This window comes from Gopherus evgoodei, chromosome 11, assembly GCF_007399415.2.
Source record: "Gopherus evgoodei ecotype Sinaloan lineage chromosome 11, rGopEvg1_v1.p, whole genome shotgun sequence".
NCBI classification, from domain to species: domain Eukaryota; kingdom Metazoa; phylum Chordata; order Testudines; family Testudinidae; genus Gopherus; species Gopherus evgoodei.
Genome location: NC_044332.1, coordinates 8048878 through 8069698, shown reverse-complemented (window position 1 = coordinate 8069698; position 20821 = coordinate 8048878). Strand labels below are relative to the sequence as shown.

General features: G+C 58.7%; 1 protein-coding gene across 1 annotated transcript in view; it reads left to right on the top strand.

Annotated features, from left to right (window-relative positions):
- LOC115659809 (lanosterol synthase-like) overlaps positions 1 to 6519 on the top strand; it is a 62301-nt gene extending 55782 nt beyond the window's left edge. Inside the window, exons 17-23 of the mRNA XM_030580491.1 lie at positions 237 to 333; positions 622 to 727; positions 1347 to 1412; positions 1931 to 2011; positions 2550 to 2720; positions 3374 to 3452; positions 5377 to 6519. Coding sequence (XP_030436351.1) covers positions 237 to 333; positions 622 to 727; positions 1347 to 1412; positions 1931 to 2011; positions 2550 to 2720; positions 3374 to 3452; positions 5377 to 5571 — 795 coding nt within the window. The 3' untranslated portion in view covers positions 5572 to 6519. The remainder of the gene's footprint in view (positions 1 to 236; positions 334 to 621; positions 728 to 1346; positions 1413 to 1930; positions 2012 to 2549; positions 2721 to 3373; positions 3453 to 5376) is intronic.
- Positions 6520 to 20821: the final 14302 nt, after the last annotated feature.

Here is a 20821-nt window from a genome sequence, read left to right as displayed (position 1 = left end):
GGCCATTTTAAAATCAAGATTGGCTGTTTTTTAGAAGAGCTGCTGTTACTGGAAAAGAGTTACTTTGGGGCAGGTCTCTTGCCTGTGCTCTGCAGGTCAGGCCAGCCCTTTTGGCCTTGGGATCTAGGGTTCTGGAGAGGGATTGTGGGGTGGGGGATGGAGGGAGAGTGATTTGTAGCAGGGGGTGAATGAGGCTGATTTGGATTGTCAATCTCTTCCCTTCCATGTCCGGGCAGTTGCTGAGCATGAGGAATCCTGATGGAGGCTTTGCGACATACGAAACCAAGCGGGGGGGCTGGCTGCTGGAGCTCCTGAACCCCTCGGAGGTGTTTGGTAAGGGCAGGTGCGCTGGGCCTCTCTCCAGCGATTGTCACTTGCACCGCGAGGGGAGGCAGGGCCAGGTCTGCTGGGCGTGGTGCCCAAGGCAGGGTCGCGGGGGTCTGGGTGCAGTCACACGGCCAGTGCCCCTCCCCAGAGACAGCACCTCTGCACAGCTCCTAGGATGAGAGTGCACCAGGGGAGTAGGGCCCCTGCCAGCGCCTGGCATTGTCCTCGAGCTGCCTGTTGGCCATGAGTCCCTGTGTGATGAGGATGCTCACTGCTGCTTCTCCTGTCTGGCAGGTGACATCATGATAGACTACTGCTACGTGGAGTGCACGTCGGCCGTCGTGCAGGCACTGAAGCACTTCCACGAGGCCTTCCCTGAGCACCGGGCCCGGGAGGTCAGGTAAGGGAGGGGGAGCCCTGAACTATCAGTCCAGAGCTTGCATCCTGGGAAGGTCAGTAAGTGGGCCCTGCTGGGATGAACCTGGCGTGGGCCCCGCCTGTACACTCTGACCTGCAGGGCAGACCCTGCCACCCACACAGCTCCGGGAACGAACCCGGTAGCCGAACACGGCAGCTCCTGTCCCAGCGGGTGCTGCTGGTTGGGTGCACGCCCCTGGGGCAGCGCTGCCCTGGTGCAGTGGGGGGCACCCTCCTTTCCTAGCTATCCTTTCAGAAGAGCCCGCCTGAGTACATCCGCTTCCTGTATGAGGCCAAAGGGCCATCTGGCCTCAAGCAGGGCACTGAGGGCACAGACCAGGATGTGTTTCATCCGCAGACCAGCTGGGAGGCCACCGGCAAATGTCCTGTCTCCATCTGAGCCCCAGGGGCCATGGTCAGACAGCTGCACAGGGGCTGTGGAAGCTCAGTCTATCTTGCAGCTTATGACCCTCGAGTGACTCTTTTAATAGGGGCTGGGCCCCCACTTCTCAGAGGGGATTTGAGCTCCCAAGGAGCCCCTGGGTCGGGCTGGCAGGAGAATGGACGCTGCACACTAAGGAACCCCCTCTCCTCCTGTCTAGAGAGACGCTGCGCAAGGGCCTGGAGTTCTGCCGCAGGGTGCAGAGAGCTGACGGCTCATGGGAAGGGTGAGTGGCCACGTGCACCACTGGTGCAGCAAGCTCCATGCTGCTCGGGGCAGGAGGCGGCTGGGGTGAGGAGAGAGGTGCTGGTACCTGCACTGTTGGGCAACCCTCTTTCCCCTTTACCTCCAGGTGTGCCAGTGTCTGGGGAGGAGGTGTGGGGGGCTGGCTCAGGGAGCCCACAGCAGTCTGGCCTGTTACAGTCGTGTCTAGGGCCCCCGGCAGACCAGAGCCTGTGGCACTGGGTGCTGACAGTGAGTGACTAACCCCTTAGCTTGCGGACTAGAGACGAGCCCGACGCAGCGACGGGGGATGGGATGCGACTCCTGGCCAGTGTATGAGAACAGCTCCAGTAAAGGCTCAGCGTAGCCTGTGGCAATGGGACCCTTCCCCTGGTCTTCGGCGGGGAGGGACTGTACTTGGAGGTGGGGACTTCCCATGCCCGTCTGTGGCACGGAAGGCCGGTGGTGTTAGAGCTGCAGAGCGTTCTGCACTGCCTGACGCTGGTTCTCTCCTCCTGTCAGGAGCTGGGGTGTGTGCTTTACCTACGGCACCTGGTTCGGACTGGAGGCCTTCGCCTGTCTGGAGCACACCTACCAGAATGGGTGAGTGTGGGAATCTGGCGTGTAGCTCCCTGGCTGCTCACGGCCTGCAGGGCATGGCCTGGAGTGCCTGGTGCCATCCCTCAAGCACGGGAGGTGCTGCATCACTCTGCTGGGGGAGGAGCTTGTTCAAACCCAGAGCAGCCTTCCCTGCCGGGCATTAGGTCGGGCTCCTCTGTCCTGTGCTGTACCCTCTGGTCCCCTGCTCACTGAGAGTCACAGCCCCTTGGGGCCCTGTCCCCAGCCCGTGGTCCCCTCGCTCCAGCTTTGCTGGCTGCACGCAGCTGGGGGCTCTGGTGTTCAGAGCCAGGTTGTACACTGACTAGAGGAAGCTCGCCTGGCCCTAGGCTGCTGCTCCCACCCCCAAGGCCAAGTCTCATCTCGGAGCCCCCAGTTCCTGCTAGAGCCTCCCTGCCCCAGCTTCACACTGTCTGCTGCCCCCACCTGCTCCACCAGCCCCTTCCCCCAAATCCCCATGAGGCCTTCCTGGCTTAGTCCCTTTGCCCCCAGTGACTCCCACTGCTCTGCCTTGTCCCTTCAGAGCCGCATGCAGAGAGGTGGCCCAGGCCTGCCAGTTCCTGGTCTCCAAGCAGATGGAGGATGGTGGCTGGGGAGAGGACTTTGAGTCCTGTGAGCAGCGCAGATACGTGCAGAGCTCCACCTCCCAGATCCACAACACCTGCTGGGCCCTGCTGGGGCTCATGGCTGTCAGGTAGGAGCACCGACGCCGCTTCTCACCACAGAACATCGTCCTCTTCACCTGTATTCACAGAGCACATCCCTGCCAAGGACCTCGGGCACCGGGGCGCTGGTGTGGAAGCCTTCGTTCATGCCGTGCCTTCCCCCTGCTGTGCTCTGCGATGTCCTCGCTAGGCTATACCAGAGCACACGCCCCAGTGGTTGGGAGGCACCTGCGCCAAGAGGGGTTAGCCAGTGACCGCTCCAGTCTATGGGCTGGCACTAGGTGCCCGTCGTCACACCACCGGCTCTCCCCCAGCGAGTGTCCAGGCTCTGTAAGGCAGCAGCACAGCCCAGAGCTGCCCCCCAGCCTTGGCACGGCTGTAGTGGGCACTGCAGGAGGTGGCTGCTGTCGCAGGCCTGGCTTTACTGCCTAGTGCTTCCTCACCTGCTTGGCTGTCGGGGGCCTTCGGTGCCGCGCTACCGGCCTGGGAACGATACAGAGGTGGGGGGTGACCATAGTGTGAGTGCTGGATGCTAGTGGAGGGAGGAGAAGAGCCTTCCTGTCCCTGCTGCGGTGCCGGGGAGAGAGAGAGGAGAGCTCCGGCTGCGCACGGCGGGGGGTGGGGGTGGGGTTGGAATGCTATTCGGAGTCACACCACTGACCTCTGCCCCTTCTCTTTGCAGATACCCGGACGTTGGGGTGCTGGAAAAGGGGATCAAGGTTTTGATCGACAAGCAGCTGCCCAATGGTGACTGGCCTCAGGTATGCAGCTCCTTACTGCTCTCTCTAATGTGTCCAGCCACTGTCACTGCAGGCATTTCAGCCAGCCACTCGCCCTCTCGTCCCCCCAGCTGCGGGAGAAGCAGGCCGATGGCTCAAAGGGTTTTGCTGGGGGTTGTTTGTGAGGGGAATCGCTGGCTGAGGATAGCTCCGTGGAAGAGCTGAGCTTTGCATTTCGTTCTGGCCTGTGGTCTCTTCTGTCGTGTGGCAGTGAGTTCCACAGTCGGTGTCCAGCTCCAGGGAGAGCTCTGCCTCCTGTATTGAAAAGCCTCCCTGTCTGCGTGAGCTGGTGGAATGCAGTTGTCATGAGAAGTCGTAGTCGCAGGAGAAGGGACGATCTCCCTGATGGAGAAAGTTTGACCAGCAGCTGGAGCCCTTGTCCTGGACGCCGTGAGAGGGGAGCCGGAGCAGAGAGCGGGTACTGGGGTGACCTGTGCGGCATGTTGAACCAGCCGGAGCTGTTCAGGGCCTGTCGGTCCATGCCTGGCTGCAGTAAGGAGCCGTAGATCTCACAAAGAGATTGGGTAGGGGGGATACACTCTCGGAGGGGCCTGCTTCTGATCAGTGCAGGTTTTGGGCCGCGGCCATGAGGTGAGGGGGCTTTTGCTGTCATGGTTACGTGGGGATCCAGGCGCCATGCAGAGCCCAAAGCAGCCCCAGGCTGCAGAGCAGTGAAATGCTCCGGGAACAGGTGCCCTCGGCAGTGGGAGCATCCCAGATGAGGCAGGGTCTCTGGCTGACCTCCCTCCTCTCCCCACCACGCTGCCCCTGGGCTCCGCTTTGCCAGCTGCCTGTCATGTCCCTGCTGTTCATGCTGGCAAACCAAAGAGCACCTCAAGCCAACCCTGTGTGCCCTGCCTTCCCCTGCCAGCCCTCGCTCTCTGCGTCATGTGGAGCTGGGGCCATTGCGGGGTTTGCTGCTTTGTGCACATGGAGGTAGCCTGTCAAATCCCTGGACACGGATCCGTTTTGCGTCCCAGCAGCTCACCATCCCATGGGGCACCCTGGGTGCAAGGATTGTGGGCAGGACGAAGCTTCTTCTATATATTTCTGGGGTATTCCCGCTTGGCTCGGGCTGCGTGGCTTTATGTGACCTCACCTGACCCTTCCCGGGGAGCCCTGGATCCAGCTGGAACCGGGAACAGGACAGGGCTCATCTGCTGACTGCTGCTGTTCAGCGGCTGGAGGTGTATGGGGAGATGCAGGCACGGCGTGTTAAGGGGGTGGGATTGGATGGGCTGGTGGCTGCAGGGAAGCCCTGGGAGGTGGGGAGGTCTGACTGCCTGATTCTGAGGCCGGCTGCCTGCTGGCCTTGGCCCCAGCACACGTGAGAGCAGCCCAAGGACTGTTTTACTACATGGGGCTAGTCACAATCCCATCCAGCAGCGCATTCCATCCATGCCACGACCACGCCACGTGTTGGAGGCTGCGAGAGCCTCTTAATGCTGGCTCTGTGCCTGGCAGGGCAATCCCCACCTGGGCACTGTTGCCCAGTGCCTGGCTCCTTCGGGCCACTGGAGCGGGGTGGAGAGCCTGGCCATAGAACCATAGAATATCAGGGTTGGAAGGGACCTCAGGAAGTCATCTAGTCCAACCCTCTGCTCAAAGCAGGGCCAGTTCCCAGACACATTTTTACCCCAGTTCCCTAAATGGCCCCCTTAAGGATTGAACTCACAACAAATGGTCCTGTGTGTGTGCGGTGTCATGCCTCAGGGGGAGTGAGCAGGGAGTGTATCCATGTGCCGGGGCATGTGGGAAACATGGGTGTATCAGTCATAACGTGTGCTTGGCACAGTACCCGCAACAGACCTGAGAGTGCAAAGGGCTTGTGGGACCACCTGCAGAGCACCCCTTGCTCACGATCACCCTGCCAATCCTGCCTCTTTCTGTCTCTCTCCCCTCGCAGGAGAACATCTCTGGAGTGTTCAACAAGTCCTGTGCAATCAGCTACACCTCCTACCGCAACATCTTCCCCATCTGGGCCCTGGGGCGCTTTGCACGCCTGCACCCCGGCAGCGCCCTTGCTGGCAAGCTGCAGCCCAGGTCCTTGCACAGCGAAGAGGAGATCCTGGCTGGAGGGAAGCGGGATAGGGTTCTGTGAGGGTACCCCTCTGCCTGAGCCTGGGCCCTGCCCACGCCCCATGGCAGGCTTGCAGCCTCAGTGACACCCTAGCTGGATTTGCTTGGCTACAAGGCTCTTTACGGGAGGCCAGCAGGCCCTGGCGCTGTGTCATGATCCATGAGGACTCTGCACATTGATTCTAGCTCCGGGCCTACGTGTGGGCTTGGAGGGGGCAGCGAGTGTGTGGGCACTGTCTGGCCTATAGTCAAACGTGCTGTACATCTGGGGCTTGGCTTGAATGGACCCCTCTTCCCGGATCCATTGTATAAAAGGCTGTGTGTCTGCAGGTGAATGCTGGATAGGATAGGTTGCTGGGGGGTGGGGCCTAACCGTCTGACCTTGAGCAGGTGTCTGCACTTCAAGCTGTAGTACACACGCCAACGCTCGCTGAGATTGTTATGGCGATAACCCAGGGGTTCCCAAACCTGCTTCCCTGAGGCCCACCTGTGCGGCTGCCATGGGCGCTGCAGCCCACTAGTGACACTTCTTGAGGAGACTGATTTAATTTTAATTACTACATCCATCTACACCATAACCCTAGATTCCATGTACTTGGTTCCTTTTCCTGGTGAGCTAAACAGTTGTAATGATAGAAATCCCTAGGAGCAGTCACTCAGAGAAATGCCTCCAAGTCTTTGAAACCAAACAGTTTTAGTAAAGCTACGCTTTAAAAAATGTGGACAGCAAAAGGAAAACACAAGTCGGTATACAACTGAACAATAAGTAGCACAACAATGGTAACACACCTGTTGAATAATAAGACTGTATTTTTTTTTATTTTTAAAACAAAATAGTTGGCCAACTTAGCACATATTGTGTTTTCTATTTTTTTTAGTGTAAAATCTGAATGTTTATGGTGTGTAAGTAAAGACCTAGCCCAGCACTCTACTAATTAGGTCAAATATTGTAAATAAAAATATAAAATAATGTCCAGTCCAGGAATCTTCCTAATGGCACAGGTGTGCCTGCTTCTCCTTGCACTTTTTTTCCATCTGGGAACATACGTTAGCAAGACTCAACCTGATCTCATCTTCAATTTTCAGCCATCTCAGGGTGCAGGCAGGGGAGTAACTAGGGCATATGTGCAGGCAGGGAGTAGTTCTGTGGCCCACAGTGTAGAAACCCCTGTGCTGCAGGCAGAGCATATCTGACACAGTGTAAGCAGTGGGAGGGCTGGGTGCTCTGAGTACAATCGTGCTGAGACCATAGGTATGCATCCAGGGTGCCTGCCCTTCCCACTGCTCACACGGCTGTAGTGTCCCAGCTCTGGTATCCCAGTGTCCCAGCTCCCCCAGCTCATAGTGTTGCTGTCCCCTTGGGAGTAGCCCCTCCCCAGCGCCGACGTATCAGCTGCAATACTCAGCAAAGGGGGCTTCCTTCTCCCTCTCTGGGGTGCTCTAGATTTCTGCCATGTTGCCTGTGGAAACGTCACGTGTTGCTGGGAGCTGCCTCTTCTGGATGTGCTGCAGGGCTGTCTGCTGGAGCTCTGTATAACTAGCCTGGCACAGCCTTGTGCATACGCGCTGCGCCTGCCACGTGCCCTCTGAGCTGCTATCAGGCACAGGGGTGGAGCATGTCCCCCAGGGAAAAGGCAGGTACCTTGTTCACATTGATACTCTGCAAATCCCCCCTCTTCCACCTATGGCCAAATACTATACTACTGTGTTCTTCAGTCATTCTCTAAAGTGCTTTACACAGGAGGGCAGTGTTACTATCTGTGCTGTACAGCTGGGGAAACTGAGGCCACATGACTTGCCCTAGCTCATTCCTTGGGCCAGCTGGGACCAGAACCCAGGTTGCCAGAGTCCCTGGCCAGTGCACTTTCCGTTGTCCATGAGGCCACGCTGCAGGTTCTGTAGGTCAGGCCGTCTCCCACCTAACTGATCCCCCAAGGGAGTGGGGTGGTGGCTAACCCGCGCGTCGTGCCGGGAGGCAGCCTGCTCGGTCTGTCCTTGAGACCCATGGAGGCTGCCAGGGGCTGAGCTCAGGTAGTTGGCATACTTTTCACCTTGGGGCAGCAGAGGTGTGTGAAATCACGTTCAGCTGCCTGATGAACATACTAATTGCGTGGCTGTGCTGACTGCCTGTGCTGGTCACCTCTGGCCCTGGGAGAGCCCCTGTCCGATGTAGTAGCTGGTACGAGGTGTGGGATCATGCCGTGAGCCAGTCCTTTGCTCTGAGCATGGGCCTGTGCTCCCACCTCAGCGGTGTCGGGCAGATGAACGATCTCGTCCCGTTGCTCGATGTCCCTTGAATACTTCCTAACCGCCAGGGTGGTAAAGGACTGGAATTAATTGCCCAGGGAGGTTGTGGAATCTCCATCACTGGCGATGTTTAAGAGCAGGTTGGACAAACACCTGTCAGGGATGGTCTGGATAATATAGTCCTGCCCTGAGTGCGGGGGACTGGACTAGCCTCTCCAAGTCCCTCCAGTCCAATGAGTCTCTGACTGTGGGGAATGTGCTCTGTGGGGACGGGAGACAGGGATTTCCCTTCCCCACTCTGCTAGCTGAACAGCGTTTGGGCACTGACCACGCCACTGTCCTCCGAAAGGCTGCCAACCCTGAACCATCTAAAATCATGAGTTGTCCCCCTGCCCCCGAAAGCCCCCATGATATTGCCCCCCCCCAAATCATGAGGCTTGTGAGAAAAGCTGATCCCTTATTTATAGTCTGTTTCCAGATGTGTCACGTGCCCCTAGGCTCGGGTTACCAGACAGCAAATGTGAAAAATCGGGACGGGGGCTGGGGGTAATAGGAGCCTATATAAGAAAAACAGCCAAAAATCGGGGCTGTCCCTATAAAATTGGGATATCTGGTCAACGCACCCTAGGCTGCCCTGGTGTCTGAGCAAGATGGTTCAGTGAGTACAGCACTGTGGCCCCCGCTCAGGAGCCCTCTTTCTGGTGGCCTAGGTCCAGCCAGAGGACCGCGCCGTGCTAGGAGCTGTACGGACACAAGGGAAGCAGCAGTCCCCACCGTGCAGAGCTTAGATTCCAGAGCTAAGGAGTGAGTTCATGAGGTGGGAGCTGGCCCTAGCACTCCCCAGGCTCATCTCCCAGAGGGGCTCCCAGACTGCCACGAGACAGGTGCCTCTGGCCCAGCTGGGGTGTAACAGCTTGAGCAGCCGCCTGCTCTGTCTCCCCCGTACAGGAGGAGGAGGAGGGTTCACAGCCGAGGGCAGCTGGGTGGAGAATTCAGAAGCAAATCCCTGCCTGAAGAGTCAGGGGAGGCTGCACAGGGCGAGCTACGCCCGACGTGCATTTAGCTCTGGGGTCTGTTAGGTGTAAGAAGTATAAACTGTTTAATATGTTCAATTAGTTGTTTAATAAGGTGTTTATGAAGTAAATCACTGGCTTTAAAATAAGATTCAATATGGAGCATATGAACTATTGACCCCTGGACTCCATCTGAGAGGGGACTTGTTTACCATCAGGACACAGGCTCAAACCAGTCAAAACTGGTTTTTCCCGCCAAAACCAGCCCTCAGCATTCCATCGCCTCAGAACTTTTCCCACCACAAAAGTGATATAAGGACGTGTTCAGCGCCTGCACGGGGCTGTGCACCCCAGGACAGCCCGTACACGGTCGGGTCTTCACAGTGCTCCCGAGCTGGAGAGTGAAGACCTCCCTCGGTCCCGCCGTGAGACTGAGGAACAGGAGGCCTGTCACCCCCATTCCTGGCATCCTGCATTCCTGGTGTCCACTATCCCAGAGGGCCTCCCAGCCAGCGACGAAACCCAACCGTCGTCTGGACTCCCCAGTGCTCCTCCCCAGTGGCTCTAAATCAGCCAGAGAGTGGAAGGTCCTGGGCGTCGTGCCGGCATGTGGGATCCACTGCACCTGACCAGTGGGAAAAGGTTTCTGTGCTGGGGCATCATTTAGCATTTTCCAGTTTCCAAGGGAGGGTTTATGGGCCTGAGCGTTAAGCTCCCAAAGCCAGTCACTGTTTCCTTGTATTAATTGAGTTTGCATTTTCCCCTATTCCCCCAGTTTTCTGTACCTTTACCCTGACTACAGTTACCTTTGTTTGTGCCAAACCACCTTGTCTCCTCTTTATTTTATTTACAGCACACAAGGAGGGAGGCTAAATCCACTGGTGATAGAGACAGGAGGGAGTCGAGTTTGTATCTTCTGAGAAAAGGGGCTTTTTCCTGTCCTATTTCTCCCCTACCATTTCTAACGTTTTCCTTTGAAGTGTTGCTTTATTCCCCTTGAGGTAACAGGTCGCTCTAGGAGGGCAGCAGCCCAGGCTCCGTGGTCACTGGCCAGGGCCGGCTGTATCTCTGCTGCTGGTCCCCAGGGCCAGGAGGCAGGGACACAGAGCCTGCTGCTCCGTTTCTCACTCAGGTAACAGTCCTGGCAATGCCCTGGGTGCAACCAAACCCTAAATGCACCCCCAGCCCTGGGAATAGGGCCCCTGCCCAATGTCTCCCATGGAGAAGTGTGGAGGGGCTGACAATCTGATCCCATGTCACCCCCCAGCGGGACTTGGGTCTAATCAGCAGGTTGTGGCCCTGCCAAAGCCTCCATGAGCAAAACTGGCCAAACCGCAGGGAGACGTGGCCTTGGTTCCCCCGGCATGGCTCTGTTACCACTGCGATGGCTGAGGCGGTTTCAATCAGCCCTGGCGACAGGACTGCCTGGATCCCCCTGGCCGGCTCCAGCCAGAATGGCTCCGATGTGGCGCAGCATCACCTGCTGGAAGAGGTGCAGATGTTCCCTGCATGTGTGTGTCCCTCTCGCTCCCTGTGACCCTGCGTGTGTGTGTCCTCTCGCTCTCTGTGACGCTTTGTGTGTGTGTGTCCCTCTCTCTCCCTGTGACCCTATGTGTGTGTCCCTCTCGCTCCCTGTGATGCTTTGTGTGTGTGTGTCCCTCTCTCTCCCTGTGACCCTGCTTGTGTGTGTGTCCCTTTCGCTCCATGACCCTGTGTGTGTCCCTCTCGCTCCCTGTGACGCTTTGTGTGTGTGTGTCCCTCTCTCTCCCTGTGACCCTGCATGTGTGTGTGTGTCCCTCTCTCTCCCTGTGACCCTGCATGTGTGTGTGTGTCCCTCTCTCTCCCTGTGACCCTGCATGTGTGTGTCCCTCTTGCTCCCTGTGATGCTTTGTTTGTGTGTGTCCCTCTCGCTCCCTGTGACGCTTTGGGTGTTTGTGTCCCGCTCTCTCCCTGTGACCCTGTGTCTGTGTGTCCATCTCTCTCTGTGACCCTGTGTGTGTGTGTGTGTGTGTGTGCCCCCCTCGCTCCCTGTGACCCTGCGTGTGTGTCCCTCTTGCTCTCTGTGACGCTTTGTGTGTGTATGTCCCTCTTGCTCCCTGTGACACTTTGGGTGTTTGTGTTCCTCTCTCTCCCTGTGACCCTGTGTGTGTGTGCCTCTCGCTCCGTAAGGCTTTGTGTGTGTGTCCCTCTCGCTCTGTGTGACCGTGAGTTTGTGTGTGTCCTTCTCTCTTCCTGTGACCCTCTGTGGGGTGCGAGCCAATGAGAGCTATGGAGTCAGTGCTTGGGGTGGGGACAATGCGCAGGCCCCTCCCCCCCGCCCTCCAGGGACTGCAGGGACATGCTGGCCAATTCCGGGAGTGGCACGGCGGGGAGGAAGGGAGGCAGTGCTGGCAGGGCCTCGGGGGCAGATTTTCAGATGAGATTTGTCTTGCATTTCGGGAGGACATCCCCACTGTCATTGGGGGCCCGTACCACTGCACTTTTTGTTTCATGGTAAATCTGCCTCTGGCCTGAGGCCTGTTAAAGATTTAGCTGGGATTAGGTAACATTTAACGATTAGTGTGTTTGCTCTAGGACAACTAGTGCAGTCAGCCCTGATCCCTGTCTTACATGAGTAGTCTTTACTCATGTGAGCAATCCCATTGGTCTAAATAAGGCTTACCCCATAGATAAGTGGGGCAGGAGGGGAATTCTGGGCTGTTTACAGATATGTGTTTTATCTTCTGCAGAGGAGTCAGCATTAACAGGGTCCAGTATTTTGTTTCCTTGGGAAGAGCCCTCAGTTTTTTGGGAGAGACACCAGTGCTGTGTTGCTGGGGCCTGGAGAGAGGGTGCTGAGATTCATAGGTTCAGTCATCAATTCCATGGCCAGAAGGGACCATTGTGACCATCCAGTCCAGGGGTGGGCAAACTTTTTGGCCTGAGGGCCACATCGGGGAATAGAAATTGTATGGCAGGCCATGAATGCTCACAGAATTGAGGTTGAGGTACAGGGGGGATCAGGGCTCTGGTTGGGGGTGCAGACTCTGGGATGGGGCAGAGGATGAGAGGTTTGGGGTGCAGGAGGGTGCTGGGTCTGGGATCGAGGGGTTGGAGAGTGGGATGGGGATCAGGGCTGGGGCAGGGGGTTGGGGCGTGGGGAGAGGCCCATGGTGGCAGGATCCAAGCAGTGCTTACCTCAAGCGGCTTCCAGAAGCACTGGCATGTCCCTTCTCCGGCTCCTATGGAGCACCGGAGGGGGCCATTGGAGCACATGGGAGCCGGAACAGGGCCATTCTATGGCTTCCGGGAGCCACGTGGTGTGGCTCCCAACCCTGCCCTCTGGCCGCAGCGAGGCTGAGCTGTGTGGTGCGCCCCCGACCCAGTGCCCTGGCTTGAGCGCTGGAGCAGGGCAAGTCCCAGATCCCGCTCCCCAGCAGGAGCTTGCAGGCTGTATCTGGCCTGTGGGCCGTAGTTTGCGCACCTCGGATCTAGTCGGACCTCCTGTACAGCACAGGCCAGAGACTTGCCCCACAATCATTGCTAGTGTAAGTGGGGGAATGGTCCCATTACTGTGGGGAACTTTCCTGGCTTATACATTACCCTGGTAACATGGGCTAGCGAAAGGATCTGAGTCCTCGCTCCCACTTCCTTTACCCAGAGACTTGCCTGCCCTCGAGGGCTCCCCTCCCACTCTCCTGGGGGGCAGAATCCTCGTGACACTTACAAGGCTGGGCTCAGGATTCCTGGAGGGCTCGACACCCAACCTTGTTGTTGTCACTTAGGGCAGGGGCCAGGGTGTCCCCACTCCAGGGTGCTCTCTATGCACTGGGTGCTTCCCTAGCCCACTGATCATTACATACAGTTCAAAGCAGGTACAATTTATTAAACAGCAACCAATTTTTAAAAAATAAGGAAAACATGGGAAAAGTTAAAGGAAAACCCGTCACCCTGTTCTCTGGCACAGGGACATCACAACTAGCATCTCTGGAATGTAAGGGCAGTTCACAGTCTGTTCCTCACATGTCCCAGGCCCCTGCCCAGGCCCTGGCTGTGCTGCAGGGATGCTGCAGGTCGGACATTTCCTCTGGTGGTGGCCACATGCCCTCAGGCTCTAGGTGGCAGGACCCTTCTTCCCAGCATCAGCACCCACTGTTGGGGTTACGATCCCCCTCCATGTCTGGTCTGCAAGGCCTCTTGGCTGGGGGTGTCTCTCAGCACTGGACCCTGCTACCCAGGTTCCCTGTAAGGGTCCAGTGTGGGGGCTCAGCCCTCTCGGGCGCAGCTGGGAGCCAGTCCGCCTTGCTACACGAGTTGGGTGAGCTGTCGCCTTAGCCTGGAGAAGCAGGAAACAGTCAGGAGCTCAGGCCCTCAGGCCGGGATGGAGCAAACAAACAGTCTATTAGCCCAGGCCCTTGGGCAGGGCGGGGCAACAAGCGGTTCAAGGCTCAGGCCCTTCTCAGGCCAGCAAGAGAGGGAGTCTGCCACCCCTGGAAGGGTGGCTGGGGGGACGCAGGCCCTCCCACTCACTGCGTCCCAGCCTGGGGCCCTAACAGCAGCAGACAGTCTGTTGCTGTGTCAGTGGGGATCCTGACCGCAACACACTGACATTGGTTCGGGGTCTCCTGGAGCCAGACTAGGGTTGGCTACCCCCGAGCCACTTCCAATCTGCCCCCCTGTTGGTACCTGTGTATCACCCGCATCTTCCGCAGTGTCCCACACCATGGGCTCCTCAGGATACTGAGCGCTGGGTAAGCGGGGCTGGTCCTCAGGATCCTGGGCGCTGCGACGTTCAGGCAGTTCCTCGGGGCACCGGGTGAGGCGTAAGCCCAGCCGGTCCTCCTCAGGGTAGCGATGACGGGGCAGGCTTGGCCAGTCCTCCTCAGGGTAGTGAGCACGGGGTCGGCTCGGGCAATCTTCCTCAGGGTAGTGAGCACGGGGCAGGCTCGGCCAGCGGTCCTCAGGGTAGCAAGCACGGGGCAGGCTCGGCTCGGCGGGGGCTACGGCACCAGCGTCTGTCCTCTCCGGTGGCCAGCGGCCAACTGAGCGCTGGGGCTGGGCCTTTATACTTCCTGTCCCGCCCCTTGACTTCTGGGGGGCGGGAACAGGCGGCGGTGGCTCTGCCCACTTCGGTGTTTATTCTGGCTCGGCCCTCTCGAGCACGGCTGCGAGCCAGGCCACCTCGCTACATGGGCCCCTCTTCAAGGCTGGCTCCCATGCAGCGGTGCCAGACCCTTCCATACCCCCCAGGCGGGAAAGGAAGTCCCTGTTTGCGTAGTCCTTCCTGGCCCTATGGCGAATGGTGAAGGCATAGGGCTGCAGTGCCAGGTACCACCGCTGCAGCCACTTATTATGGTCCTTCATGTGGGCTAACCACTGGAGGGCGGCGTGGTCGGTGACCAAGGTGAATGGGACCCCAGGGAGATAGTACTGCAGGGCATCGCAAGCCCACTTCGCTGCGAGGGCTTCCTTCTCAACCACCGCATAACTTTTATCTCGGGGGAACAGCTTCCGGCTGATGTAGAGGACCGGATGCTCTTCCCTGTCTACCTCTTGGAAGAGGACAGCCCCGAGCCCCACCTCCGAGACATCCGTCTGCAGGATAAAAGTCTGGTTGAAATCGGGGCTATACAAGACTGGTTCATGGCAGAGGCTTGCTTTGAGTGTTTGGAAGGCCTCTTCACACTCTTGGGTCAATCTCACCTGCCGCGGGCTGTCCTTAGTTAGAAGCCCAGTCAAGGGGGCAGCAATCGCTGTGAATTGGGGAATGAACTGTTGGTAATATCCCGCCAGCCCCAGAAACTGGCGTACCTGGTGTTTTGTGGCGGGCGGCGGGCAGGTTGCGATGGCCTGGACCTTGCCCACGAGGGGTTTTACCTGTCCATTTCTGATAGTGTATACCAGGTAGGTAGTTTCTTGCCAGCCGATACGGTACTTCTTAGGGTTGGCCGTTAACCCGGCCACCCGCAAGGACCTCAGGACGGTGGCGACCCGCTCTAGGTGGTTCTCTCACTGGCAACTGTAAATGACCACGTCATCCAGATAGGCCGCCGCATAGTCCTGATGGGGTTGGAGGAGGCGGTCCATCAGGCGCTGAAACATGGCTGGGGCCCCATGGAGGCCAAACGGCATTTGGGTAAATTGGTATAGGCCCGTAGGAGTGGCGAACGCGATCTTCTCCCTAGAGGCTGGTTCGAGGGGGATCTGCCAGTACCCCTTGCTTAGGTCAAGGATGGTGATATACCAGGCCTCTCCTAATCGGGCCAACAGTTCATCTATTCGGGGCATGGGATATGCATCGAACTTGGAGATGGCATTAACGCATCTGAAGTCGATGCAAAACTGTTGTGAGCCGTCGGGCTTCGGTACCAGGACTATTGGGCTCCGCCACTCGCTTTGCGAGGGTTCAATCACCCCCAGGTCTAGCATGGCCCGTACCTCCTCATCAACGACCCATCTCCTGTGATACGGCAAGGGCCTGGTCACGCTCTGAATCACCACCCCAGGCTCAGTCTGAATCCAATGATAGACCAGGGAGGTGTATCCGAGTTGGGCCATAAAAGTGCGGGGAACGCTTGAAGGAGGCACTGGGTCTGTCTGAGTTGTTCCTCCGTCAGCGTCTCCCCAAGCTGGGGTCCCCCCGGGTCCTTGGTAGGAGTTACCTGGGGTCCGAGCTCGGGTTCCGGTGGGTAGGGGTTGATCAAAAGACCCTGTCGTTCCCGTCAGGGTTTGAGAAGGTTGACATGGTACTGCTGTCTCTTCTTTCGCCGGTCAGGCTGATGGATCTCATATGTAACCGGCCCACCTTTCGAACCACCTCATACGGCCCTTGCCACCGAGCCAGGATCTTTGATTCGCCGGAGGGAAGGAAGAGTAAGACCCGATCTCCTGGTTGAAAGTCGCGTGTCTGTGCATCCTGGTTGTAGGTCTGGGCCTGCATTTCTTGAGTGGCTTTCAAGTTCTCTCGCGCCAGGGCTGCAGCCTGTTTAAGACGCTCCTGGAGCTGGAGAACATATTTAAAGAGGCCCTGGGTGGGTGATGGGGTTTGCTTCCACGTTTCCCTCATCAGATCCAATAGGCCCCGGGGCCGGCAGCCATACAGCAGTTCAAACGGCGAGAACTTGGTCGACGATTGGGGGACCTCCAGTACCGCCAAGAGCAAGGGTGGAAGTAGCTGGTCCCATCGGCGGAGGTCCTCCTGGGGGAACTTCCGCAGCATGTCCTTCAGGGTCTGGTTGAACCTTTCGACCAGCCCATCGGTCTGGGGATGATAGACCAACGTCCGCAGTTGCTTGATCCCCAGGATTCCACACACCTGCTGTAACAGCCGCGAGGTAAAATTGGTCCCCTGGTCCGTGAGGATCTTCCGGGGCAGGCCGACGCGGGCAAATACTTTCACCAGCTCCCCTGCGATGGTGCGGGCTGTGATGTTCCGGAGGGGGATTGCCTCAGGGAACCGGGTAGCATAGTCCAGCATCACTAAGATGTACTGAAATCCCACAGTGCTCTTGGGGAGGGGCCCCACCAGGTCCATGGCCATGCGCTCGAAGGGAGTCTCAATTAATGGCATGGGGACCAGGGGCACCTTGAAAGTTCGTGCCGGGGCGGCCAACTGGCAGTCTGGGCAGGAGTTGTAATAGTTCTTTACCTCCTGATGTATCCGCAGCCAGAAGAAGCGCCTCAGTATCCGGGATAAAGTCTTTTCGAGACCCAGGTGTCCGGCTGCTGGGACGTCATGAGCCAGCTTCATAACCGCCCCGCCGATGACACCGGGGCACGAGGAGTTGGATCTGGGACTCCCCCGTGTGGAGGTCCCGCTCAACCCGATACAGGCGGTCCTGCCACAGCTCAAAGTGTGGCCACTGTGCCACCCAATGTGGATCGAGGACGGTCCCATCAACAGCGGCCAGCTGTTTGTACGACCACTTAAGTGTGGGGTCAGCCTTTTGATCTCGGCAAAAGTCCGTGGGGGCCAACGGATCCTCCAACTCCCCCGGGGAAGCGTCCTCCGGTTCTCCCGCCGTGCTGGTGAGGTCGAGGACTTCCCTCTCATCTTCCTCGGTCTCGGGGGCTTCCCCCTCATCTTCCTCAGTCCCGGGGGCTTCCCCTTCCAAGGCTGGCATGACCCGTGGGCTGCCCCCAGTGTGGCGGCGTAAGACTGCCGGGAACTCGGGCCAGTCCTGCCCAAGGATCACTAGGTATGCCAGTCGCAGAGCGAGTCCCACTACCATCGGTCGGGTGACTCCATCAATGATCAGTTGGGCCCAGGTACTAGGGTAAGGTGGTATGTCCCCATGGATACACTGCAACTGGATTTTCCCCAGGCGGGCGTCAGCCGGGGGACCTAGGTGTTGGTGGACCAGCGTCTGCCCACAGCCCGAATCGAGGAGGGCCACCGTCGGGTACCCCTCAATAGCCACGGGTACAGTGATCTTGGCTGCTTGTGAACAGCGGGCATGAGCTTCCCCCGAGCATACCTGGCCAGAAGTGCACTCCAGTCTCGGGCAGTCCCGCTGCAGATGGCCATACTCCCCACAGGAGAAACAGGGCCCGAGGTCTGCCCATCTCGTCGGTGGCTGGGTCCTGGGGGTGTCTCCCTGAGGGCTCCGGTGGCCCCCACGCGCCGCCAAAGCTGGGGCCCGAGCGAGTCGCCCAGGTGCCATCGCAGTCCAGGTCCGGCCCTCCGTCCCTCGGGAGGAAACTTGCAAGTCAGTCCGGGCGGGCACCCCCTTCCTTTCGGGGCTAGGGTGCTCCGTCCCTGGTGGGGTGGCTCGACCGGCCGGGCCCACTGGCGGTTTGGCCGCGAGGAAGTCCTCCATCAATGTGACAGTGGTGGCCAGTGTCGCAGGCTTATGGCAGAGGACCCAAGCCCTTCCTCGCGGCGGAAGGACATAGGTGAACTGTTCCAGTACCATCTGCTCCATTAGCTCCTCCTACGTTCGGCGTTCGGGCTGCAACCACCACTTGCAAGTTTCTCGGAGCTCCTGGTCCACCATCCGAGGTCGGGCCCCAGGGGGGTAGGCCAGGTTTCTAAACCGCTGTTGGAAAGTCTCTGGACTCACCTCCAGGGCGTCCAGAATAGTGGCCTTTACCTGGCTGTAGTCCTGGCCTGCCTCCGCAGACAGGCCTTGATAGATGATTTGAGCAGTCCCTGTCAAATACGGGGCCAGGACGGAAGCCCATTGGTCTGGGGCCCACCCCGCGATGACGGCCGCCCGCTTGAACGTGATGAGAAAGGCTTCGGGGTCGTCGCCGGGGCCCATCTTCATCAGCCGGATCGGAGGGGTGGGCCTTGGGGCCCCAGCCGTGCCTCCCGGCTGGGGTTCCCCAGGCCGGGTCAGCGCCGCCGCGAGCTGCTGGATACATTGCCGGTGGAAATCCTGGTGCTGGGTGACCAGGTCCTGAACCAGCTGGTGCTGTTGGGTTCCTAGCTGCTCAACGAGCTGCTGTTGCTGTTGGAGCTGCTGCTCCTGTTGCTGCCGCAACTGGGCCGCCTGGTGTCGCTCCTGGTTCTCCGTCACAAGAGCGAAGAGTTGTGACAGATCCATCTCTTGGGAGGGAAGTCTCTCTCCCCCAGCCCCCTTTTCACTGGTGTCGAGAGCCCACGCCCACATCCTGGGCGGAACTCCTTAGAGAAGGCACCATGTGTAAGGGTCTGGTGTGGGGGCTTGGCCCTCTCGGGCACGGCTGGAAGCCAGTCTGCCTCGCTACACGAGTTGGGTGAGCTGTCGCCTTAGCCTGGTGAAGCAGGAAACAGTCAGGAGCTCAGGCCCTCAGGCCGGGGTGGAGCAAACAAACAGTCTATTAGCCCAGGCCCTTGGACAAGGCGGGGCAACAAGCAGTTCACGGCTCAGGCCCTTCTCAGGCCAGCAAGAGGGGGAGTCTGCCACCCCTGGAAGGGTGGCAGGGGGGACGCAGGCCCTCCCACTCACTGCATCCCAGCCTGGGGCCCTAACAGCGGCAGACAGTCTGCTGCTGTGTCAGTGGGGATCCTGACCGCAACACACTGACATTGGTTCGGGGTCTCCTGGAGCCAGACTAGAGTTGGCTACCCCCAGGCGACGTCCAATCTGCCCCCCTGTTGGTACCTGTGTATCACCTGCGTCTTCCGCAGTGTCCCACACCATGGGCTCCTCAAGATACTGAGCGCTGGGTAAGCGGGGCTGGTCCTTGGGATCCTGGGTGCTGGGATGTTCAGGTGTCTCCTCGGGGCACCAGGCGAGGGGTAGGCCCGGCCGGTCCTCCTCAGGGTAGCGAGGACGGGGCAGGCTTGGCCAGTCCTCCTCAGGGTAGCGAGGACGGGGCAGGCTTGGCCAGTCCTCCTCAGGGTAGTGAGCACGGGGTCGGCTCGGGCAATCTTCCTCAGGGTAGCGAGCATGGGGCGGGCTCAGCCAGTCTTCCTCAGGGTAGTGAGCACGGGCAGGCTCGGCCGGCGCTCCTCAGGGTAGCGAGCACAGGGCAGGCTCGGCTCGGCGGGGGCTACGGCACCAATGTCTGTCCTCTCCAGCGGCCAACTAGCGGTGGGGCCGGGCCTTTATACTTCCTGTCCCGCCCCATGACTTCCGGGGGGCTGGAATGGGCGGCGGTGGCTCTGCCCACTTTGGTGTTTGTTCTGGCTCGGCCCTCTCGGGTGCAGCTGGGAGCCAGGCCGCCTCACTGCAGTCCCCCTTGCTCTGCCCAGCTGCTCCTCGCTCCTGGCTCCAGACTTCTCCAGCTCCTGCTCCACTCTGCCTCAGCTCCAGCTCCAGCCGCAGCCTGCCTCAGCACTGATGCTGCTGCTCTGCCTCCAGCCCCCCGCCCCCTCTCCCAGGGCTGCTTCTCTGGCCCGTCTGCCTCCGGTTGCTGCACACACACAGCTCTCCTCCTAGCACAGGTCTGCTCTCCGGGCTGCTTCTGTGTCTCTGCTCCCAGCACTGACCTGCTCCCTAGGCTGCTTCTCTGGTTGTTCTCTGGCTGGCACAACTCTGCTCCCCAGCTCAGCTCAGACCCAGCCCTGCTCTCTCCTTAGCTTGGCCCCACTCTGTCTGACCCAGGCAATTCCAGCTCACACGGAGGATGGGACACTCCTGGCTTCATGAATCACTCATTGGCCTGCCCACCCTGTCAATCAGGCTGACCTGGAGCATTTGCCTCTCCCCATTGCCCCCGGGGACTGTCAGTTTCAGGGTCCTGATTTCCCATCAGCCCTTCCCCTTTCTTTTGGCACTGGAAGCCAGCCAACCAAAAAGCCCTGACTGAGTTTTAGTAAGGGACCAACATTTCCAATCTGCCCCGTGAGATCCAGGGAACAGCTCTGTCTGTCCCCTCGAGCCAGAACTAATCAGCACAGCATTCTTCTTAGAGTGCCCATGATTGGTCATCCTCCTGGTTCCTTCTCCTGGCAACAATAGCTCTTTCAGTTCACTAATGATGTTCATCCCTAGAATGCCTGGGACTCCTTCTCCCCTATGGCTCTCTTCAGAGGCTTTGTCTTTCAGGATGAAGTTGCATTTTCCTGGCAGTGTCTGGCCCATGTTGTCTATGTCTGCTTTGAGGCATCCCACAACTGGGATTGCCAGTCCATTAACTGCTGTTAGATGTACAAACCATGTGCTGTGCATGGTCAGTTCCTTCCTGGTCCACCAGGCCTGGACAGTGCTACCAGAACTCAACCAGTAAACCAGTGGGCTGGACCCTATGGATAGGATCCTGTTTGTGATGCCAATTATGTAAGCCGGGGAACGGTCCTGCTGTGTGGCTGAGTCCTTTTAACCCCAACAAGGATGGCCCAAGATACCTGGGAGACTCCAGCCCCCTGAGGTCCGACTGGCCAAGTCCCAGAGCAGCAGGAACAGGAATTTGCCTGACAGCTGGTCTCCACCCTGTTCTGGACTGTGTGCCTTGTGCTCTTTGCTACCCATTCGTGCTGCCTCCCACCCCCACCTCATTTTTCTGGAATCCTGACCCAGCTTGATGCCTGGCATTTGACTGGTGGTTCTGATCTCCAGACCCCTGCCTCTGACCAGTGATATCCTGACCCAGCTGACTCTTGAG